Source organism: Tubulanus polymorphus, chromosome 1, assembly GCF_964204645.1.
Source record: "Tubulanus polymorphus chromosome 1, tnTubPoly1.2, whole genome shotgun sequence".
NCBI lineage: Eukaryota > Metazoa > Nemertea > Palaeonemertea > Tubulaniformes > Tubulanidae > Tubulanus > Tubulanus polymorphus.
Genome location: NC_134025.1, coordinates 12,969,592 through 12,993,189, shown reverse-complemented (window position 1 = coordinate 12,993,189; position 23,598 = coordinate 12,969,592). Strand labels below are relative to the sequence as shown.

At 39.2% G+C, this 23,598-nt stretch overlaps 2 protein-coding genes and 1 pseudogene across 2 annotated transcripts in view; 2 read left to right on the top strand and 1 right to left on the bottom strand.

Annotated features, from left to right (window-relative positions):
* Positions 1–734: 734 nt before the first annotated feature.
* LOC141904800 (microtubule-associated protein 10-like) lies at positions 735–6,541 on the bottom strand. Its single transcript, XM_074793481.1, has 2 exons — positions 6,267–6,541; positions 735–4,537 (listed from the first exon to the last, which is right to left on the bottom strand). Exon 2 carries the CDS (start codon positions 4,495–4,497, stop codon positions 1,696–1,698), a length of 2,802 nt encoding a protein of 933 aa, XP_074649582.1. The 5' UTR covers positions 4,498–4,537; positions 6,267–6,541; the 3' UTR covers positions 735–1,695.
* Positions 6,542–8,286: 1,745 nt separating this feature from the next.
* Positions 8,287–23,598, top strand: part of LOC141903679 (Fanconi anemia group M protein-like) — a 31,985-nt gene continuing 16,673 nt past the window's right edge. Inside the window, exons 1-8 of the mRNA XM_074791948.1 lie at positions 8,287–8,369; positions 14,482–15,249; positions 16,914–17,086; positions 17,486–17,563; positions 18,815–18,973; positions 19,092–19,223; positions 21,653–21,879; positions 22,193–22,284. Of these exons, the coding sequence (XP_074648049.1) occupies positions 14,673–15,249; positions 16,914–17,086; positions 17,486–17,563; positions 18,815–18,973; positions 19,092–19,223; positions 21,653–21,879; positions 22,193–22,284 (1,438 nt within the window). The 5' untranslated portion in view covers positions 8,287–8,369; positions 14,482–14,672. The remainder of the gene's footprint in view (positions 8,370–14,481; positions 15,250–16,913; positions 17,087–17,485; positions 17,564–18,814; positions 18,974–19,091; positions 19,224–21,652; positions 21,880–22,192; positions 22,285–23,598) is intronic.
* On the top strand, positions 10,308–11,056 carry LOC141903754 (uncharacterized; annotated as a pseudogene).

Below are 23,598 nucleotides of genomic sequence, written 5' to 3'. Positions count from 1 at the left end.
CCATACCGGTATAAAATCTACTTTTGAAAAGACCATAAATGATTCTAAGCCCTGCTCATCAAATAATAAATCATACTCATACAATTGTGTTTAATTGGGATGATGGATAAAGTTCGTTACCATAATACTGGTATAATAATTATCACAATCATTATGATTGATAATCTAATCTTAATGAGATTTTCAACATATGGGTCAAAATACCTAGTGATTCCAGTGTGTTCAGCAGAATTTAAGTTTAGAACTACCAAAATGCCAGCAGAAATACATTTCTATCACAATGTGTCCAATTATATGCTACTGTGATTAGACAAGATTTATTACAGGTGTACCAAAAAAATTGGGACAACAAAAACTGCGTTGAGAGAAAATTGAATTAGAGATGCAGGGGCTAGTGGAAACGCCTGAAGTAAGGCATTTTCATAGTGGAACTTTTTGGTTGCGTGTAAAGATTGAGCACAGAAGTTTTTTGAAATAATTGAGTACTCTTAGATGCATTCTATGGATTCATTATCATACATTTGAACAGGGTGATAAATATACTTGTACATACATATTTCTAGTTTTTATCGCTCAGAATCTTATGAAGTAACTGGCAAAACAGTAGAAGTAACTAGCAAGACAACAAGAAAATTGAAATCTAGCAGCTGTTCTACAAATTTTAGCGATCATGTGTCAAAATATTATATGAATGTCAAAAAACTATTTGGCGGTGTTCTGACTAAGTAACAAATCTTTCAGCTACTGCATGAAGATCTCTGGCTTCAGTTTGCGATTCATGCTGTGTGAAGCATCATAAGGTTGTTCAGCCATTTTGGAAATACAACCGTGGGAAACTGGATATATTTCAATGCCAATAGAATCAAAACATATGGGTCAAAATTATCAAAAAGGTGAAAAAAAATTGTCCTATTTTTCATCATTCACATTTATCAGTGGAACCTCAGGGAGAAATGTTGCCCGACCACTTTGAAAAGGTGGGGCAACTGAAAGCAATTCGATGGCAAAGCCATTCCAGCACGAGCACTGTAGGGCTAGGGGGAGCACTGTATGCATGAAGCCATTTAGGGGGGTCTAGGGGGCACTCCCAGACAATTTTGGAAAAATGGCCACAATGAAGTGCATTCTGAACATACTTTTGCTATTGAAAGTAAATGATTTATTTGGTGATGATGACTCGGTCCATCGTCCGTAACGCAATTTAAATTATATCGGGGGTTGACTGTATAGGTTTTAATTGAAATATTTACTTGGGGGACACCCTACCCTGCTCTAGTAGGGAAAATGCATGCCCCTCCTTTTGCACACATATGTAGCATTACAGTCAAAATTTCAGAAATATTTCTTTATTGCTTTTTTCGACTAATAAGTTTGATACATTTTCACTAGTTGTTTTTTTTATCAAAATGCAATAGTCTGCTGCATGCTGGATGCAACCTCAGGACTCCAAACCTTGCATACATAAGAAATAAACAACCCTTTAGTATGCCAAAGTTTGTTGTACCGAGGTTCCACTGTAGTCCCAATTTTGTTCATCTTAAAAAAGGATTTCTTATACGGGTACTGTTATCAGAAATGATAAATACGGTAGTACATAATGTAGAGTACAATATAGAGAAACTATCATTGCTTAAGGCATCCAACAGGTCACAAGTCTATCCAAACTAGGTAGGCATTTGAGATTGACTACATTTACTATGCAGTGTAGCCTAGTAACGATGGAGGGATTTTCAAAAATGGATTGATATTTATATCATCATCGCTGCCTTCAAAGTCCTCCGTGTATTCATCATCGACGGAAATGTTAGCTAAATTCTCGAGTTCCAAATCCGATGGCATATACGAGCTCACTGAATCTGTGTGAAGGGACAGAGGTAATTTCGGAACGGGCTTGCGATTTTTTGACTTAGTTCTATGCGACGTTAGATCTTCAGTGCTCTCCACGGACGACGATCGTGCTGGTATCTGCGGTAAAACGACTGGCGTTTGAATTTTTGATACTAAAGGAGATGAAGATGTTTCCTGACTTGATAGCGGAGACAAGCTTTTCTTTGCAGTTGGCGAGGTAGTATCTTCAGATTCAGGAAAAGCCTCAAATGACACGCTTCGCTTACGTTGTTTGAAGATGTCCTCAAGAGAACTTAGGCGCCGTGGTCTCGGGGTAGGACTTTCTATTTCTTCTTTATGGTCGGTATTGTTCAAGACTGATTGAGACATACGTAAGGCTGTTACTGGTGATTTATCGGATGATCGAGGATTGATGACCTTTTTCAGTGAGTCCCGTAAGTCAGTACAAACGAGTTCTTGAATCGCCTTTACCGGTTTCACATCGGCTGACTTATCTGATGCCGATTCCTCAGAATCTCTCAACTCCTGTAGCTCTGGTTCATCAGTTGACATCCAAAGCTTTGAATCATCGACATATTCACTAAATTGAGCCATGTTTTCTTTATTACTATTGGCAGTGGCTGGTTTCTGAGCTTGAACATTATTCGCGAAAGGAGGATAAGTATTCAGACGACCCGATGGTGGCTTGACATCAATTTTTTCGTCAGTATCATCGAGCAGAGCATGAGCATACTGTACACTCATACTGACATCGCTTTCAGTTTCATCATGATCGCTTGCTGATGGACTATGAACCATGACGCTCCTTTCCTCCGAAGCTGCCTGTTTTTCTGCTTCGTCAATCTCAGCTACTTCAATCGGTAAACTCGGTCGTCTCGGGGTTGGAACTGGTTTACGATGTTGAACTCCATTTTCTGATAGGCCTACTTTTGTTGATCTAACTGGAACATGATTATCTATCTGATTCACTTTGAACGTTCTGTTCGCTATTTCTTCATCCTCCAGAGTTCTGAGCATTTTAGGATTAGTAGCGGCTAATCGAAGACGCATAGTATTCGTCAGTCCATAATGTAATTTCGGTTTCTGACCAAACTGTGGCTGTTTACGAATCCAACTTTTCTGTTTCAGGGCACTATGGTCATGGGTACAGTCATGACGGCCTTTCCTACTACAAGCATGCTCTTCAGCAACAATATGTTTTGGTGTTGCTAATCTTGCAACAAAATCGCTTTGGTTTTCTTTTTCTTTAGTACGACTAGGCTGCCAAGCTGTTTTTGGGGATGATCGATTTACTAAAGGCCTATACTGTTTAGCAGGCTCTGTTTGCTGTGGCTGTAGTTGAGGCTGCTGTTGTTGCATCGGGACACCCTGAATGAAACTCAGCTCTGCCATTAAAGCACGTAGGAATGGAAATTGGTCCGCTTGGAAATTTGGTGAACTCAACATTTGCCTCAAATTTGGAGGCTGTGGAACAACCTGACTCTCAGAAACTACCGGTTGAGATTCAAGTTGTTGATAAGCAACAAACTGAGGTACTTTCGATTTTACTTGAGTTTGGGACAGATTATCTTCCAGCAAATCGAAAAGTGCATCATCACTTCGAACGCTTTCTAGATCAGTTTCTTTTGGTTTGATCTCATTGTAATGGAATATTGCATATTTTGGAGCTGGACGCTTTTCTTCCCCATCCTTTTTGAAGTAAAGGGACGGAGGACAATAAACATTGGATAGAAACGGCTCATCAAGTTCTTCGTTATCATCACTGACAGTTTTCGTACGAGTTTGAACACCGACATCAAAGGCCGTCTGCGTTGCCATTGACATCGATGGTCTCGTAGGCTGATACACAACATTTTGAATATCAGAAACTACAATGTGCTGAGGCTGATTTTCATCCGCAATTTCTAAATCCTGAATAAGCACATCTCTATATTGAGGTTTGTCAGAAATGGTTTTTTTCTTTGCGAAACTTTTCGACGAACCTTGTTGTATTTCCTGTACTCCCTCATTGTCATTGATATCGTTGTTACTATTCTCGACAAGACGCGCTGGTCCTTTGCTTGGTTTCGCGATCTGACTGTCCGGAATATGCTGAATGAGACCTTCTCCTAGACTTAACAGACGGACAGCGAGGGTAATATCGCCGATTTCAATTCCCATCAAATTATACAATTTATATGTCCCCTTTTCACCATGCACTGATGGCACGGAGAGACCAGCTTCAGCTACATCTTGTGATATGAGCTGGACGGTTTTATGAAGAGATACTAAACAGCTTCCAACTAACTTTGGAGGATCGGAAAAGTTGTCGGTTAACAGAACGTATAAAGGAGTACTCGCCAGGTGGCCGCATAGGGTATCGAGGACAATCTTGAACAGACAAGATTTACCTTTTTTGAGTATGAATGTGCCATTTCGATCTTGCAATTCTGGTATCTGACGCGGAATTTCACGATTAACGTCCAGTTGCAAACTCTGCAGAATCTTATTTGCAAGATCTGGTTGGACGTGCTCGATTAGCAATGTCGGAAAGTCTAGCAGACGGAATGCTATGGCTGGAAAACGACAGGTCACATCTGCCAGGTTTAAGTGTTCAACAACGACTTCCAGTGAAAACAGTGATTCTTTCAGAGCCATGTTCTCCAACATCAAAGGCTGCTTGGTTTCTTTAAATGAAAATTACCAGAACCTAAAGGAAATATATGGAAAATATGATGTATTACCATGAAGGTTTATAGGAGTTTCTATATATCCACCACTCTTCACAGATACTCATCATAACTTTGACAATACTTTACAGTAACATTTAAAAACCCACTGCATTGCAAATTCTAAACTTGTGGAAGAGACTTTCACACAGGGTTGACCAGCTAAGTTCTTAACTTATTATCATCAGTCATTCTATGCAATGTGTTAGTGACGTCATCTTTTGAAATGGGGCTGAATACGCATGAATGGGCATATTTTCTGCAAAATACCCCCTCTGCATTGGTGATTGCTACAGACTGTATCACTCTTGGAAGAAATGCTGCCGATTTTACATGAACAAGCAAGGAACCAGATGAATAAAATAAAACAAATTCGATGAAAATATCTCTTCTAGTTTTTGTTTTATAAATCTGTGAAAAACATGGACATCCTGGCAAAGCGCAGCATAGGCGAGGCAGGCAAAGAGTTAAGGATCAGTTGGATGTTTAAGGATCAGTATCACCGGTTGCAACTCTATTACCACTGATAGCAACTGATCCTTTACATCCAATTGTTTAACGGAACTTAATAGCGGATAAATAAACAATATTAACACAAGGTATTTCTGTGATATTTTGAATTTAATTGCACTTAGCAGTTCATATATAGCGCCATTCATCCCTGCACCTGTGCACTTGCCTGTGCATGGTTTATCTGGACTGCACAACTCTGCTGATTCGATTAAGACCTATTTGAGGCGGTCATACTAATTAGCGTCAACAACCGTCAACCAGGGTCAACAAGTTGCTTTTGTTTTCGAGGGGATTCAGACATTCTGACATTGAATCCTGAAATGTTGACACTAAATTCTGAACCATTGACGCTATTTGACGGTTGTTGACGCTAATTAGTATGACCAAATTTGACGTATGCACACCGAAAATTAAGCCACAGGCACTTGAATATGGGCTTTGATAATGGATAAATATTTAATAATTCACCAGCGATACGTTGTTCCTACTTTGATAATCCGCCATGTTTTATAACAATTTACCCATGATGCAACGCGCGCCCGTCGATTAACTATACTATACAGAAAGGCTGGAAACGCTACTATCACCGTAATGCTTAAATATACCCGCAATTATCGGGACAGCCGAACACTGCCGATGATTGCCGAAGTACGTCCCAAGTGTCAATTGTAATCCTGAAGTATAAGGAGCGCCCATAATTTCAATTGTAGATGATTTTTTGGAAACATTGACACTGTTTTAGCTCCATTAAAGATTTTCACTGGCAACAAAATTGATGTTTAAAAATTTGCGATGCCTCTTCGGGATTGCTCAGGCTGTGACGTCATCTGTCCCGATATTTGCAGGTATATTTAAGCATTATGGAGATAGGAGCATTTCCAGCCTTTCTGTATAGTATAGTTAGACGAGGGATTCACATTGGATCATTGGTAAAACAGTTGCATAATGGATAATTAAGATGGCAACCCCGGTGGTGTTTTTATCGTAGATTACAATAAATTTTATCATTTGTAACACACCAATATATTCAAGTGCCTGTAATTAAGCGAAATATCCCAAAAGGATCGTGGACAATAGAAAATAAATAGACTGTCTATAGGCCTACCACTGACTGGTGCATAGACCTACTCCTCTAGTCTACTACAGTTTCCCTCTATCTGCAGATTATTAAAATCAACTAATGTTATAATAATTCACCTTTCCCCTCAGTCTGTTCTCACTCGGTCATACACACTCTCCTCAGTGTCTGACTGGACTGTGATTCTACTTCTAATTCTTCTGTCTGGGAGGAGACTTCTCTCGTTGACGACGACGTTGTCGTTGGACGTTCTGCACTCAATCATTCAAATAGTCTTCTCTCAGGGTACTCATCCACTTTTCTGTCATTGATGCTCAACTCTCAACTGTCTTGGGGCTTGAGTAGTAGGCCTACATGAATTGGCCGTTAAAAAACCGTTGAGTTTAGACTTGCCCAATCTGGCAATGTTTACTTGTTTAGGCTTTTCCAATGACGTCATCGCAAAAGGATTTCTCTATGAGGATTAAACGGGGTGGCTCCGAGAATATCTGCCAATTTACGCGGTTAAGTAGCAGCCGCCCAATTTTTGGATTCGTACCGGATCAGAGAGTGATGAAATGTGATTCAAATGCACTAGCAGATGAGATGATGATCATCTACACGGGGCCAGTTTCACAATAAGGATCGATTAACTCAATAGGAATCCGCGATTCTTTCGAACACTGCCGAGTCCTTTCGGCCAAGAAGTTGTTTAAGTACGGTCTTCGTATCCAGGGGCGGATCTATGATTATGGGCTGCGGGTCTGAAATGAGAGGACACGCTAAATTATGCGCCGCAGGTGCATAATCCGAGGTCGAATGCCCAAAGCGCGATGTCTCCAAGGAGGGGTTTGGGGCCTCTCCAAAAGAAAATCTTGAAAATCAGATCTTTTAGATGCGCTGGTTTTCAGGACTTCCGTCACATTTTACACTGTAAAATAGTCAAAATCTATCGATGTTTACTTATTCTATTAGGTATATTCGATGATAAACATCAATTTATAGAGAACGCTTACGACCTGGTGAAAATAATGCCGTTATACCGGTCGCCATTTGAATCATAAAAATCAAGGACCATGTTCAATCAGAACAAAGTATAACTGATGGTGCAAATCCTGATAAATGTTGGAATTAAGAAACATTAATTGATTATTTCATTGATCTATTATCAATTAATTATTGATTAATGTTCCCGGGGTTTCTCCGAATTTTGGCGAATTGAAGAGAGTCTATTTTGACTAATCGGAAATCGAAGTAGTACTTAGTTTTATGATCAACGGTCAATTTAACATCTTTGTTTAAATCAAAATAGATTGGAAATTTCAGTTGCGGTGCATGTAACTTCAATCATCCAACCCAGTCTGAACCGACTCGGGCACTGAGGCGCAGCGGCCGCCACAAGCTTTTGGCTGCTTAAATCGAGATTTGGAAATAGCCGTACTAAGTTTTGTCCTGCGCGTTGACTAGATTAAAACAAAGCATATTTTGTAACGCAAATTATCCAGATGAGAGTGTGGTCCTGGCATCCGAAGAGTGACCGTCACGTTAGCGTCAACCGGTCAAAACATCAAGATACATCGATGGCGCAGCTACGATGAGGAATCTTACGTTTAGAGGACGAAACACATTTTCTATCTAAGTGCCACATTCCCAACACCTAGATTCTTTCAACAACTTTAGTGATCTCAATGATATGTGCGTCTTCACCCGTCAAGGGATTCGAACCCACTACGCTAAAGCAGTTCCCCGAACAAGCGAGTTCGGGAGTGATACTGGACCCCTGGCAAGCGAGGATGTGATATGTGTAAAAGCCTCCTTCTGGTTAGGTCGGGAGAAATTCACATCCTGTTGCCCTCTATCCACTAGGTGTCAGTGAGTCAGCGTCAGGGCCGTTGGCGTAGAGCCTGTTACTATCTAATCAATTGATAATCTAGCAATTTCTCGTGAAGGAACTCACTGAAAGCGTTGCTTATGATTAAGTGCATGTTGTATCATATATATCCAACTCTTATATTGCAAATTTCATCTCTGTCCTGTCCACTTTATTGTTACCAAACCGATGGTGATTTTGTATAGCTAAGGCTCAATAAACTTTATTTGTATTTGTATTTGCATTTGTACTTGTACGTTATCGGAGCCATCCTTAAACCTCACGGGAATGAGAAATGTCCACAACACCCGCAGTATTCGAAACGAAAGTTTGAGTTTGAGGAAATCGTAGGCCTATTCACTCGTTCAATGGGGTAGGTGTACGGTACAAGTGTGACAAGCCCCTGTCTGTGCACCAAACCGATTCACCCAGCACTGGCAGTGGTTGTCTCCACCACCAGTGATCTCCGTGGTGGGTCATCCTTTACCGAGATGACGTATTTTAGAACCGAGACGAACCGAGATGAAATGAAATATAGCATATTTATTTATTCCTTATCGATTTTAACACTTGAAATCATGTTATATCAGTAATATATACCTTCCAGAGTCATATTTTACATATTTTATTTATTAAAATAATTTTTACTTCAAATACGTAAACTCGGTTAGCAATAAAATTTCATTGAATTTGATTGATCGACGATCTCATCTCGGAAAAGTTAAGTTATTTTTCTACAAAAATATCCGACAAAATATGTAAAATATTACTCCAGCAGGCATTTATTACTGTCACTGATATGATATGATGTCAATTGTTAAAATCGATAAGGAATAAATAGATATGTTATATTTCATTTCATCTCGGTTGATCTCGGTAAAATACGTCATCTCGGTAATAAGGATGACTGATCTCCATCGCTCTACGATCCTATCAGACACTAAGATTCTTGGTGAACAAACCGATTGCTAATGTCTATTTCAACCTGACTTGAGAGCATTACGTTGTTACGAGTGGGTGTTCAAAAATACGATTTTAATCTATTTTCATTATGTTTTACGAAAAACTCGAGCAATGTTACGTTTCTTTAAAAATATGTCGCGAAAGAAGTTTAAACATGTTGATTTTATAATCGAAAACTAAAATAGGAGTCCTTATTTTAAGCGCACTCCGCGCGTTTTGCTAGTTGACATACGCGCCAAGCATCCAATCAACATCACTGTGTTACACAGACCGCTGGCATACACGTGTCTTCCTGCATGCACTCAATACAGTACATCTATCAGCTGGCTATCACCGGGGCAACCTACTTCTATTGATCTGTTGTAGGCCTATATGCTCACTTGCGTGCCTAAAGATACAGCACACACTGAAAATAACAACAATGGCTTGCAGGCGTTGAATCATTTTTTGGAAGTAACCTGACTAAGTTAATCTATTTGTATATCAATCGATGATTCTGCGTTATTTATTTGGTCAAAATGAAAAATGAATTAGAAAAAAATATTTGTTAACGACCTCTCACCGCCAACCAGTCGCATTGGTTCTCTGCTGTAATCAGTGTTTGCTGTACATGGCGCCTACCGCGACCAGGATTGCGATGATTTAATAGATTTAGACGTCATTGTATCTGATATAGGCTAAGTGATGAACCTAATCAATAACAAACTGGCAACAAAGAGAAGGAAGCCCCACCATTTTGAAGATGTAACACTGTTAAGTTTCCATTTTTTTGTACTGACTAGTGACGAGTTGAAGGTCATTGCCCTCTAAATAGAATATCGTGTAAAACCTATTTTCTAAATGTGATATGTGTATAAATGATAAGTGTGTTACTAATTTTGATTTAAGTAAAGCCATAACTGAGAAATAAGACTTTAAAGACGGCTATTTTCACCAGTTTGCTGTACACAGCATGTGCGCGTTTGCAGTGAAAAACCCACAATTGCTGACGTCATTGTAGTCAAACACACATTTCCACGTGCGTTGTGCCACTGAAGAATAACTAACTTTTGGTGCGCTTAATGAATAGCGAAGCTATGGCAAACTAATAGATTTGATTCAAAACAATGAACTTATTTTATAGATTTTAAAACAATCCGTGGTGAAACGTCTGAAATAATCCAGCAGTTTCCAGTCTCTAATCCCGCACCGCATAATCACCATTCGTAGCGTATTTAATCCTTTGATGTATGTTCATCTATTCGGGTAATATGAATAGTATCCTAATTTGAACCGTAGGAACTCCGAATATTTAGCGAAACTTACTTGTTAGCTTTCGCCTGTTTCTACAGGCTTGATCACACTGATGATGTCACTGCTGACGTCATCCAGGATTCCGGATCCAGTGGATAAGTTAGAGGAGGTCAACCATGTAAAGAAGGCTCTGAGTTTTAACGACTATCCTGCCTGGATCATGTCACCGAACCCATGCAAACCGGCTAATAATACTAAAGAAGCTACACAATCCGAAAGGCGGAAAATCGCTCCCGTCGTGATACCATATATTAAGGGTACCTCAGAACATGTCGGGTTATGAAACGATACGGAGTACCGGTGTTCTTCAAACCCATGAACACTCTACGGCAGATTTTGGTTAGACCTAAGGACAAACTGGATAAATCGAGAGTAGTGAGTCCGGTGTATCATATCAAGTGCGAACAGTGTAGTGACTCGTACATAGGTGAAACCGAACGATCCTTAAGAGCCAGATTCAGGGAACACAGACGCCCCAGCTCCGTTACGTCAGAGGTGTCGAAACACCTTCATGTCGACCAACTGGGTCACACAGTTGACATTGACAACGTTAGGATTCTCGGTGTTGAACCCAGATGGTTTGAGAGAGGTGTCAAAGAAGCAATCCACATCCGTACATTGCACCCTTCTCTCAACAAAGACGGGGGCCGTTTTCATCTCCCGGCCGTCTGGAACAACGTGCTGTCCCGTTCTAGGGAGGGGGGCACACACACAGCTGATTCTCGAGGGAAGACCGGAATCCCGGATGACGTCAGCAGTGACATCATCAGTGTGATCAAGCCTGTAGAAACAGACGAAAGCTAACAAGTAAGTTTCGCTAAATATTCGGAGTTCCTACGGTTCAAATTAGGACACTATGTATTTAATCCTTTTAGAAGTTGTTTAAGATCCTAAATTCCTTCCGACGATACTGTTGATACTGTTATACATAACACAACAAACATACAATGGATAGCCAGCAGCAGTAGAGCTGTGATTAAAGCGAAGGAATGATGTTGTTTTATAGATTTTATATATAGGCTATGTGTACTGAGTTCACACACGTGTAGGGTATGTTTGTTTGGCAAAGATGATGCATGAATGTGGCGCTGACACGCGGCTGCGGCCAAGGTGCACACACTATATAGGTCAATGATCCAGTTATTTAATTTTACTGATTTAAGACACATAAGTGATTTTTTTTTCTATAAGGCTGATCCCAGGTCATCATTTATGTACTTAAGTATCATTTGGAAAGTAAACCTCAAAAAGTAGGAATTAGAGGGCACTTGACCTTTAAGTGTTAGGCCTAGTAGTGTTAGGAGTTGACAATTACTATCTGCACATATCATGCCGATATTACAAATGTACAATATCATATTGACAATTGAAAGAAAAAAACACAAGTGTAATGCAAAATAAAGTAAAATTAACCCTTTTTTTCAATCCAGTGTCATATTGTACATTACACGCTCGTTATTGAAAAACTTCAGATATTACTGAAAATTTATGATATTGTTCTGATTTAGTCAGACACGGGGTTGGTGTTATTTTGCCAATACAGCATTATTCATGTTAACGCTATTTTGCCAATGGCGCGTTCTGATTGCCTTTTTGATGCCGCGCCTGCGCACTAAGGTGCGTGACTTTCACGGAAAGTGTGGAGAACAGAGTTAGAGAAAATAGCAGCCTAGAGCGGGATTCAAACCCGGACCAGCAGATTGCTAGCCTAATGTCTTTCCACTAGACCAACGGGCTCACTCAAAACCGCCCATAAGTTTTCACTACTTACAGCCTCACCTTGCCCTAACCCTATCCCTAGGGGTAAAAATGGACCCTAAACCTCACCCTAACCCTAACCCTCTAGACCCTAACCCTATCGAAACCCTCACCCTAAAGTTTAGGTGATGCTATTATTAGCCATTTAGAAATACGGTTTTATTTTAGTCCGGGTTTTCCCATTTATAGTTCTTCCATGAAATTTTCCTTAGTGATTATACAACAAGCATTCTGATTGGTGCTGCAAGTTTTCGTGCGGCAAAGCTGCGTTTGTACCTGTGCACCCGGTCTAGTGTGGCAGGGGTTCGTGCTGTGGCTGAGTGTAGGGATGCCATCAGGTTTGAATCCCTGCCTGGGGAGCATGGTCTCGATATCGCTAAACTGCGCATAATTTTTAGCCCACTTGGGACTTAAGTCCCAGCGGGTTATTGCGTTCACTTTTCGTCCGTCCGTCTGTAGACGGAATCCAGTTATTTTTAGAAGTTTTGAAGACGCTTCAATGTAATGTCTTTATATTTGTGTTACAAATATGTCTACCCTAGACACATCTGTAGCCCAAAAAACTGGCCCTGTCAGATTCAAGATGGCCGACTGGCAGCCATCTTTGTTTGCCAAAATCAGCACTTTTTACACATTTTTGAAGTTTTTGAGGGAAATTTTGAAGACGCTTTGATCAATTACCTTGATCTTTCATGTGTATTTGTATCCCCCAAGGGCCCATTGGCTTCAGAAAAATTGGGTCGATCCGACACAAGATGGCCGTCCTGTGACCTTTTTTGTGCCCAAAAATGTCTATTTTGGCCCGAATTCTGAGTCCTGCAGCTTCCTACTGGTTTGCCATTTTTCATTGAAATCCTTGGTGGCTATTCTATGAAAAGGGATCTTAAATAGCTGAGACAGGTATTTTTGATCAACCAATTATGACGCAATTGGCGGCCATCTTGGTGTCATCAGTACTCATTCGTAGGTGGAAAAACGTTTTTCCACATTATATTGATACCTAAGCATATTTTGTTACCCCAATCAATTGCAAAGTTGTAGCTCATAACAGGTTATATGATTTTGGTGAGTTTCAAGGTCATTGGTTTTTGTATGGCCACCAGGGGCATTGAATAATACAATAACTTAGTATTTCGATATTATATTCGTACCTATGCATATTTTGTTACCACAATCAATTGCAAAGTTGTAGCTCATGCTCTATGATTGTGGTGAGTTTCAAGGTCATAAGTTAATCTATATTGTCACCAGGGGGGTTGTATATAGTAACTTTCCTTATCATATTGGTACCTAGGCATATTTTGTTACCATAATCAATTGCTAAATTGTAGCTCATGACATGTTCTATGATTGTGATGAGTTTCTAGGTCATTGGTTATAGTATATGGGTACCAGGGGGCGTTGAATATTGAAATTGTTAGATTGTTGAGCATTTGAAACCACTTTCCAAGTGGGCATGGTGTCCCTGGACCCCTAGTTATATCCTAGACGTATCGGCCCCACTCCGCGCGGTGGCACCGCGCGGGATTTACGCGAAGCAGCAAACACAAACATGGCCACTCTCTCAATTTTCAATGATAGAAATCGTGTGTGCATTTCAATTATTTCGGCTGTTAGGGTTTTAAGGCACAATATAAGTTGATGATGTGATATGGCGATGTTAATTAATGATAATTCCGCAGTGAAGCTAGTGACGAACGGTGCTGATTGAGTGTACAGCTGTCAAAAACACTGAAATGTGCGTGGTTGCGTAACTATTTGCAGTGAATTGCAGACGAAACATGAAGCCTTAACGGCCGTTTAAAAAAAAATTATACCAATCACAATTGTAAAATAAAAATGAGATAGAACCTAAGTTAAAATTCTGGCCATTTCTAAAATGTTATTACTAATTTTTATTCAGTGCCGAACGTTTAGTTTTCCAACAATAATGAGGGGTGGTAGGTAGTCATGCAATTCAAGTCATCATTTATTACACGTTACTTCCGTGTTGTTGAAAATCTTGCGAGTCCTGGACCAAACCCCATTGAACAATGTGATCTGTGTGCTGGCCACAAATGCACACAGATCACACTACACTACCCATTACACACTCCAGTACCCACAGCTTTCATATATCCATCCAAATATTTAGAGTGTCTTTCTTCCTGGATTTAAACATGTTAAAATCAGTTTTATCGTCAAAATTATGTAACGAACGAACACAGAATGTCATTAAGGTCATTTATCAAAATCAATTGTTTATGAGGTGAGATATCACAGTATAAACACAGACAATAAAAGGTGACCAAATCCTGGTCAGCCAAATTTGAATGCTTGTGTTTGGGTCAGTGGGTGGATACACTAGGATCGTAGAGCGATGCAGATCTCTGTGGCGACAACCACTGCCAGGACTGAGTAAACCTTGAGTAAGGCCTGATGAATAAGGCCTATATAATCAACGTGATGTTTACTTCAATTCTCAATTTCAGATGTTACGATGGCTAACAGAAACCGGGAGAATGAAACACGAAAGCAATGCACACTTTTTCAAACATGGGGGACGAAAAAGTTGCAAAAGAAAGTCTGCTCGAATGAGCCAGCAGTAGGTCCATTGTCCTCAATTTCTTCAGGATTTATCGATCTGTGTGATGATGATGATGATGCCCTACTCACCTTGGCCATGGAAGAGAGTCTCAAACAAATCAACACTATGGATACCGGTTTAGAGCATTTCACAGCTCAAAATAATCCTGCGAAATCATCAATAACTAGGCCAAAGTTTAGCGGTACTCATGGGAATGATAGTAATAGTACTATGACCAAAAATCCTGCCCTGTTGTTTCAGCAAATCAGTGATGATGTGCCGTCAAATAAAACGGGGACATCTGCGGCTAGACCATTGGATTCGGCGCATTCCAACAATGACCTGAATACTTTACCCAGGGCAACAGTGATCGAAGACTTGCCCGGGTTTGATAAAAATGCCGGCGACACGTGGGTGTACCCGACGAATTATCCGGTGCGAGATTACCAGTTCAACATCGTCGAAACTGCTCTGTATAAGAATACTTTAGTTACGTTGCCGACGGGATTAGGGAAAACTTTCATCGCGGCTGTCATGATGTATAATTTCTATCGATGGTACCCGCGTGGAAAGATCGTTTTCATGGCTCCGACGAAGCCACTTGTCGCGCAGCAAATCGAAGCCTGCTACAACATAATGGGAATTCCACAAGTTGACACTGCAGAAATGACTGGTAATTGAATAATATAGCGTTGTCAACATCTGAATATTTCAATATTTTTGTTCCCAAAAAGTTCATTTTTGGCCTGAATTCCAAGGCCCTATTGGTTTGCCATTTTTCATTGAAATTTGCCATGAATATACTTTGGGATGGGATCTTTAACATGTCAGACAAGTTTTTTGATCAGACAAATGTCACACAATCAGCAGCCATCTTAGTGTCATCAGTCCTCATTCATAGATAGAAAAGGTTTTTCTGAGGAAAATATCAACAGGTTTTAACTTATAATCTTGATATTTGATAACATGTTTGCCAGGTGGCAATGAATATTGAAACATAAATTGTTGAGCATTTCAAACCTTTAACCAAATGGGCATGATGTGCCAGGACCCCTAGTTTAATATATAACAAACAAAGAATATCTGGCTTCAAATACAAAAAAAACATGCCATGAAAAACCAACTTTTAGGGGTTTTTCTATAAGAAATTAAGAACCCTGAAGGATATGTATGGGCGGCCATCCCCGCCAAACAGACGCTGAAGTCATCACATGAAGGATAAAGCCATAACGTGAAGTATAATGTAGTAACGTGAAGGATAAACTCATAATGTGAAGGATAATGTCATGACGTGAAGGATCAACCTTAATCTAACATGAAAGATAAACCCATAACGTGAAGTATAATGTTGTAACGTGAAGGATCAACTCATAACGTGAAGGATAATGTCATGACGTGAAGGATCAACTCACGCCATCAAGGATAAACCTATTATGTCACCAGATGGCGTGCCGGTCGGAAATAGACCGGCAACCAGTCTAAAATAATTTTGGTTAAAATGCGTATTTTTCTAAGGTGGAGTGCAGGTGATTTTAATTTCCGCTATCATTTTCAACGTCCAATATTAGATCGCTTAACCTTCGTTTGAAATAAATTCGAGCACGTTCAATCGAGGCATCCATTTGAATTGCACTATTCATTTGAGCCTACTGAATTGCAGAAGTACCCCATATATAATAGACAATAGTACTCGAGCACGCTATACTATACAAAACTTTTCGAGATAAACTTTTTCTCACCTCCACTTGTCCGCCGTACAACTTACGACGCTTCTCAACCATATAGAGTTATATTGAATTGAATTTGAATCGTACGATGAATAAAATGAATTTGCATTTTAACCGAAATTATTTTAGACTGGTTGCCAGTCTATTTCCGACCGGCACGCCATCTGGTGACATAATAGGTTTATCCTTGATGACGTGAGTTGATCTTTCACGTTATGTGTTGTCCTTTACGTTACAACATTATACTTCACGTTATGGGTTTATCCTTCACAATCGATTAAGGTTGATCCTTCACGTCATGACATTATCCTTCACGTTATGAGTGTATCCTTCACGTTACTACATTATACTTCACGTTATGGGTTTATCCTTCACGTGATGACTTTAGCGTCTGTTTTGCGGGGATGGCCGCCCATAGATATGATTACAAACTTCTCAGGCATCTAAGAAAATCGAATGATATCTTATCTTAAGTTAAAACTCAGCCTTATATGTCAATCAGGTTTAAAACAGGAGACTGCTGTAAAGCTACATTTTGGCACTAGTGTTTCAGCATATGAATGGCGTTATCAATCTTGATTTTACTAATGCGCTGAGCGTTTTCTTGTAGGTGCCATGGCACCACCAGAACGTGTGAATGCCTGGCGGAATAAGAGGGTATTTTTTCTCACACCCCAAGTGATGACCAATGATCTCAGCCGAGGAGCGTTTCCTGCCAGTGATATCAAATGTCTGGTCGTAGATGAGGCCCATAAAGCAACGGGAAATCATGCCTATTGCCAGGTTAGTTTTATTTGACGGCCTAATCATGATATTGAACAATTCATTTTACATTCACTAATTTATGTTCTCCATATGTATATAAGTACAAGTGTTAGTAAAATGTGTCTCGATTAGATTTGTAAAATCGCTATTCCAAGATCATCGTCTACATTAGAAGCCTAAAATTGGATTTCCTCTTGGATCGAATTTCGTTTCTAGAATGATGAAACCAGATTGTAGTCTTGTAAAGTCTAGTTCAACGTTAATCACAATTATCACCTTCTACTTTTCTTGCTATTTACTTTTGATAGAATTGACCTTGTACCCATCCGGGAATAGAATTATAGTAGGTGTTACACTGTTTTGACTTTATTGATATAAGAATACAGACTAACGTTTACAATTTCTGAATAATCATAGGTTGTCCGAGAACTTGTGAAGTACGATCGAAATTTCAGAGTTTTGGCCCTGAGTGCTACACCTGGCAGTGACATTAAGGTAGGTCTGAATTTTATATACTGTCTACAGTGTTTCAAAAAAAGTGAAGGTTTTTTAGTCCATGACTTTTTTTTATGACTTGAGTCCCAGTAGGCTATTCAATAGCATCACTTTTTTTCTGTCTATAGACGAAATGGTGTTACAGTACTTAGTATTTCTATATAATATTTGTACCTATGCATATTTTTTTACCACAATTGATTGCAAAGTTGTAGCTCATGACATCATCTATGATTGTGGTGAGTTTTAAGGACATTAGTTATTCTATATGGTCTATATGGGGTGGTAATAGTAGAATAACTTAGTATTTCCTTATTAGATTGGTACCTAGGAATATTTTGTTACCATGATCAATTGCAAAGTTGTAGTTCATGACATGTTCTATGATTGTGGTGAGTTTCAAGGTCATTGGGTTTTGCATATGGTCACCAGGGGTCGTTGAATAGTAAAGTAAGTTAGTATTTCCATATTAAATTGGTAACGAGGCATATTTTGTTATCACAATCAATTACAAAATCGTAGCTGCTGACATCTTCTTTGATTGTGGTGGGTTTCAAGGTCATTGGTTTTTGTATATGGTCACCAGGAAGCGTTGAATATTGAAATTGTTAGATTGTTGAGCATTTTAAACCACTTCCCAAGTGGGCATGGTGTCCCCCGACCCCCAGTTTGACGCCTTATAAAATATTACCATTATGAAACCTAAACAATATTAACTATTCAGCATATTATATGAATGACAACCGTAAATCGATGTGCAAACGTCACAGGCCTATGTGTACACATAGCTACTGGGCAAAACATTATTGACAAAGATGTAGAATTGATTGCATCAGAAGCGGCAGGGATGTATAGAAATGATAAGTAAATCGGATTATTCGGTCAAAATGGCGGATGTATACACAATGCAGAAGTCTGATATAAAAGTAAGAACCTGAATGGGGATGCTGGTGGAATGACGAAGGCGTCAAATGATTTATTAAAATTAATTTTTTTTGTTTCTTGTGTACCTGGAGACTAGGGTCTCCGCAAACAAATCTAATACCGGTAGATCTGTGAAGAGCAAGTTGAACATTTTTGTGAAAATCATTGTATTTCTTTGGTGTACAGAAACATGCTGATGTACCTTCGAGAAGTGTAGTAGGAAGTTATATAAACCCTTTGATCGGTTTATTGGGAGATTCATCTTATACATATCGTTCACATAATTTTCTGTGTAAATCTATTGAAGTTTGTAAACAAATCTTTCAGGCTGTCCAACAAGTAATCGAAAATCTACTCATATCAGTTATTGAACTTCGTACGGAAGACTCAATTGATATTCAGCCGTATTCTCATGAAAGAAAGGTAGAAAAAATCGTTGTACCCCTCGGTGAAGAGTTGGCTGGTGTGAAAGCTAAATACATTGAGGTGAAGTTTTGTCTTGTTCTTTTGTAATGTATGGTTTTCTCACGGCATGTACTGCTTGCTCTGTTCACCAAAACCCAAAAATGGGCTTTATGGTCCTCTTGTTCTTGCTTTCTTTCAGTTGTTGTCTGCACGAGTTGACCGCTTAAAACAAATGCGAGTCATTTATAACCGAGAGGTTACCAGTCTTTCAAAGTTTCTTCTGCTGAAATCAAGAGAATCATTTCGACAAAATCCACCCCCAAACTTACAGGTGATTAGTGCTTTATTTCTGCTTTTTTGTGGACTCCTAGCCGACTGGCAGCCATTGTTTTTCGTCAAAATCAGCACTTTTACACATTTTTTAACTTTTTGAGGGAAATTTTGAAGAGGGTTTGATGAATTACCTTGATCTTTCATATATATTTGAATCCTCTAAGGGTCCATCAGCATAAGAAAAATTGAGTCGATTGAACTCAAGATGGCCGTTCTATAACCTTTTTTGTGCGCAAAAATGTCAATTTTGGCCCGAATTCTGAGTCCTGTAGCTTCCTACTGGTTTGCCATTTTTCATTTTAATTTGTGATGAGTATTTTTGGAAAGGGATCTTTTATACCTGAGACAGGTATTTTTGATTAGCCACATATGACACAATTGGCGGCCATGTTGGTGTCATCAGTACTCATTTGTAGGTGGAAAAATGTTTTTCCACATTATAATGATACCTAAGCATATTTTGTTACCACAATCAATCGGAAAGTTGTAGCTCATAACGTGTTCTATGATTGTGGTGAGTTTCAAGGTGATTGGTTTTTGTTTATGGCAACCAGGGGGGCGTTAAATAATACAATAACTTAGTATTTCCATATTATATTCGTACCTATGGATATTTTGTTACCACAATCAATTGCAAAGTTGTAGTTCATGACATGTTCTATGATTGTGGTGTGTTTCAAGGTCATAAGTTATTCTACATGGTCACTAGAGGGCGTTGTATAATTGAATAACTTAGTATTTCCTTATTATATTGGTACCTAGGCATATTTTGTTACCATGATCAATTGCAAAGTTGTACCTCATGATATTTTTGTGGTCGGGTTGCGTAGCAATGTTTTAGTGGTTCGACTTGCACTTCATTTTCCCACTTTTCTCTGTTATTTGACATAAGATAGCTTTGTAACTTGCTCAGTCAGTTTGAAATTTGTTGCGCTTCCCTGAGTTTGTTAAAAGAAAGAATGAATTTATTTCTGAAAGAAGAAATTGAAGGAATTCTCTAAAAAAATTATTATTTTCCCGCCTGATGTCATATCGGGATATCCCTTGACTTTTGCGCACCGATATGGCTGTGATGATCGGCCTTTCTAAAAAAAGAATTCCTACTCGTTGAGATGTGCCGCTACTTGTTGTATTGTATATCATAGGCCTAAAAAACATTTTTGATGAAATTTAAATTAACAACGTATATTTGGACATGATATGAGGCCTGGGCAAGGACATAAAACCAGCACTTCTCATGCGCTTAAGCAGCTAAGATTTGTGTATTCCGAAAACCGGTTCATCATGTTTCACGTGACTAATACAGTTGTCCGATCCTCACTTCAAAAGTTGAGAACTAAATGAAATTAATTGTTGTCATCCGATTTACTCTAACTAAGATTCGGAGAAAGATAAGAAAGATTAATAATAAGCATCTTGTACTGTGCTGAAAATTCCATGTTGATGCGCGGCATAGTTTTCAATATTTACTGCGGAGCTGTGATGATAGCGCCATCGTTTTAGTAACACGTGTAGCTCACCAAAATCAACGAAGCAGTTAATTTTCAGATAAAGGATAATCTATTGATAGAAAAAAATTTGTTTGAAAATATTTGAACTAAAATTGATTATGCATACGCCCGGGGTCATCTTCACGAAAAAAACATTTGTATCGATATGCAGGTGAATTTAAAACAATACTAATTTGCATTAAAAAACACCGTACTGGTTGACCAACATTGTGTAGTATATACTTGAAATTAAACGCAGATATTGATGTGATTTGGTTGCTACGATCCTGCCTCTATACTGGTATCGACTTGTTGACCCTACTTCATACTTGCACTGCAATGTGATGTTAAGGTATGTTGATGAGACGATTATGCAACAGAGCAGCTACGGATTGGCACGGCAACGGGAACGTTGGCACGGCAATGGGAACATTGGCACGGCAGCGAGGAGGAACGCAGGCTGTGACCCCGTAGCGGCGTACAAGTTTTGTTCCTCGCGTGGCAGTGGTCTGTTGTTGAACGGTATAGTTCGTAACGTTTACTGGTCCCTGAGTGTCTCAGACAGAAATTGTTTCTACCCGACCACATGGAAAGATTCTTTCTAGACTATAATTGTGGTGAGTTTTGGTTTTGCCTATTATCACCAGGGGGCGTTGAATAGTAGAATAACTTCCATATTAAATTGGTAAGTAGGCATATTTTTTTATCATAATGAATTACAAAATCATTGCTGCTGACATGATCTATGATTTTGGTGAGTTTCAAGGTCATTGGTTATATGGTCACCAGGGGGCGTTGAATATTGAAATTGTTAGATTTTTGGTCATTTGAAACCACTTCCCAAGTGGGCATGGTGTCCCTGGACCCCTATTTAATGATGCTTATTTTAAGGACGTATGCTTCGATTTTCAAAATTCTCTACTTCTAATTTTCGAAGCCGCATCAATATGGTATAGTAGAGGGTGAATTCGCATTGCTAATTTCGCTTTACCACGGATTTGAGTTACTGCAACTTCACGGATTGCGGTCGCTTTACACGTACCTCAACAGTCTAGTCAATGGAGAGAAGGGTAATGGTCGCACTCGTAGTCAGCTACTTCAAAACGCTATCTTCGACTCTGTCATGGAAATACTTCATAAAAAATTTGAACCACAAATGACCCTGTAAGTTTTATGCCTTTAATCATAAGTCAGTTCTACACAAACATTTAACTGAGTAAAAGTTTTATGATGAATTCACATGCTTATTTTGGTCCAGAAGATAGATCCTCCAATGAGTACCTGTATCATGAATACTGCAATCGACCCACATACGTTGGGGTATTTTAGCTAATAGAACACTTGAATTGGTTCACCCTGATTCTTATGATATGTATAGTGATAACCTACACTGTATATTAGAATTATTTGTTATTCATTTCATGACGCTTTAGCAGTAAGGTATTTCATCATTTCTTTGAAGGAATGGAAGTTTCAGCTCTACTCAGAGTAAACCATTTGTCATCAGTCACCCTAAACTAGGAAGACTACAGGATATTGTGGTCGAACATTTCACTAAGTTTCAGGAAGGTCAGTCCTAAACATATGGTGGCTGATAAGGGCCATAGCGTAAAATTCCTGGTATGTTAATGAGGGCGCCAGAACACCAAAACGAAAAAAACGTCCAATTTTCTCTGAAAGTTCGTTTTGGCGTGCCAAAACAAAGAATATTCCGTTTTGGCGTCCCCGCCAAAACGAACTTTCAACCACGTAAAATAATTCTATATATGCAAATTTATGCAAATTACACACAAGATCAACGCGCCAAATTGAAAAATAACTTTACTGTGGTTGAATGCTTGTTTTGGCGGGGGCGCCAAAACGGAAATAACCGCGCCAAAATGGAATTTTCTTTGTTTTGGTGCGCCAAAATGAAATTTCGACGTTTTTCGTTGTTTTGGCGGGGGCGCCAAAATGAAAGTTCGTTTTGGAGGGGCGCCAAAACGGAATATTCTTTGTTTTTTTTTCGTTTTGGCGTTCTGGCACCCTCATTAACATACCAGGAATTTTACGCTATGGCCCTTATCAGCCACCATATAAACAAACCCCACATATTGTTTAATTCACATGATTCATGACTGGTTTTATGAGCTATGAATCTTGACTTTAAGGATTGAATTTTCAACCAATTGGAGTAAGAATTAAATAATGATGCTTTTAAAACTTACTTGAGTTTCACTATGAAGTTTCCAGGTCACATGATATTCCATGTGGCCATCAGAGGGTGTTGAATACCTGGTACTTGAAAAAGTGATTATTTCAGATCACCTTGTAAACGAAACATATTTCATTATATAAACCTGGGGGATTACGGTAGGTCCACCCCTATTGGTAATGGAGGTTATCAGCCATCAAATATGGCCACCAGGGCAGCCATCTTGAATTTCTAGTAAGTGCAGGGCTGCCAACCCTCCCGAATTATTCGGAATCCTCCCGATTTGCGTGAAGAAATTCCGACGATACGATCGGGTATACAAAATTCCGACTTTTTTTTTTCTTTTTCGGCGATGTCCGATTTTCCACCCGCCAGCGCGTTGTAACACAATATGATGATTTGGTAGAACAGAATTGAATAGGTGGGGAATTTATATGCACGCCCGCGGTGGATGAGTGCGTGGCTATATACTGTGTACGTGGGTCAGGCGATAAACAGCGCTTACTAGCGCGCGCGTGCGTGCGTGTGTGTGTATGAGAGTAGCTGTGTTATTGATTTTATCTACGCATGGCGTACGATTATTTCGTAGTAGGAGAGCAGCTTTTTAATTTGTTTCAAGAATAAAAATAAAGTTCATTCGTTTTAAAATACGTTGTTTTCAATCATTTTTGTGAAAATATTATGACATG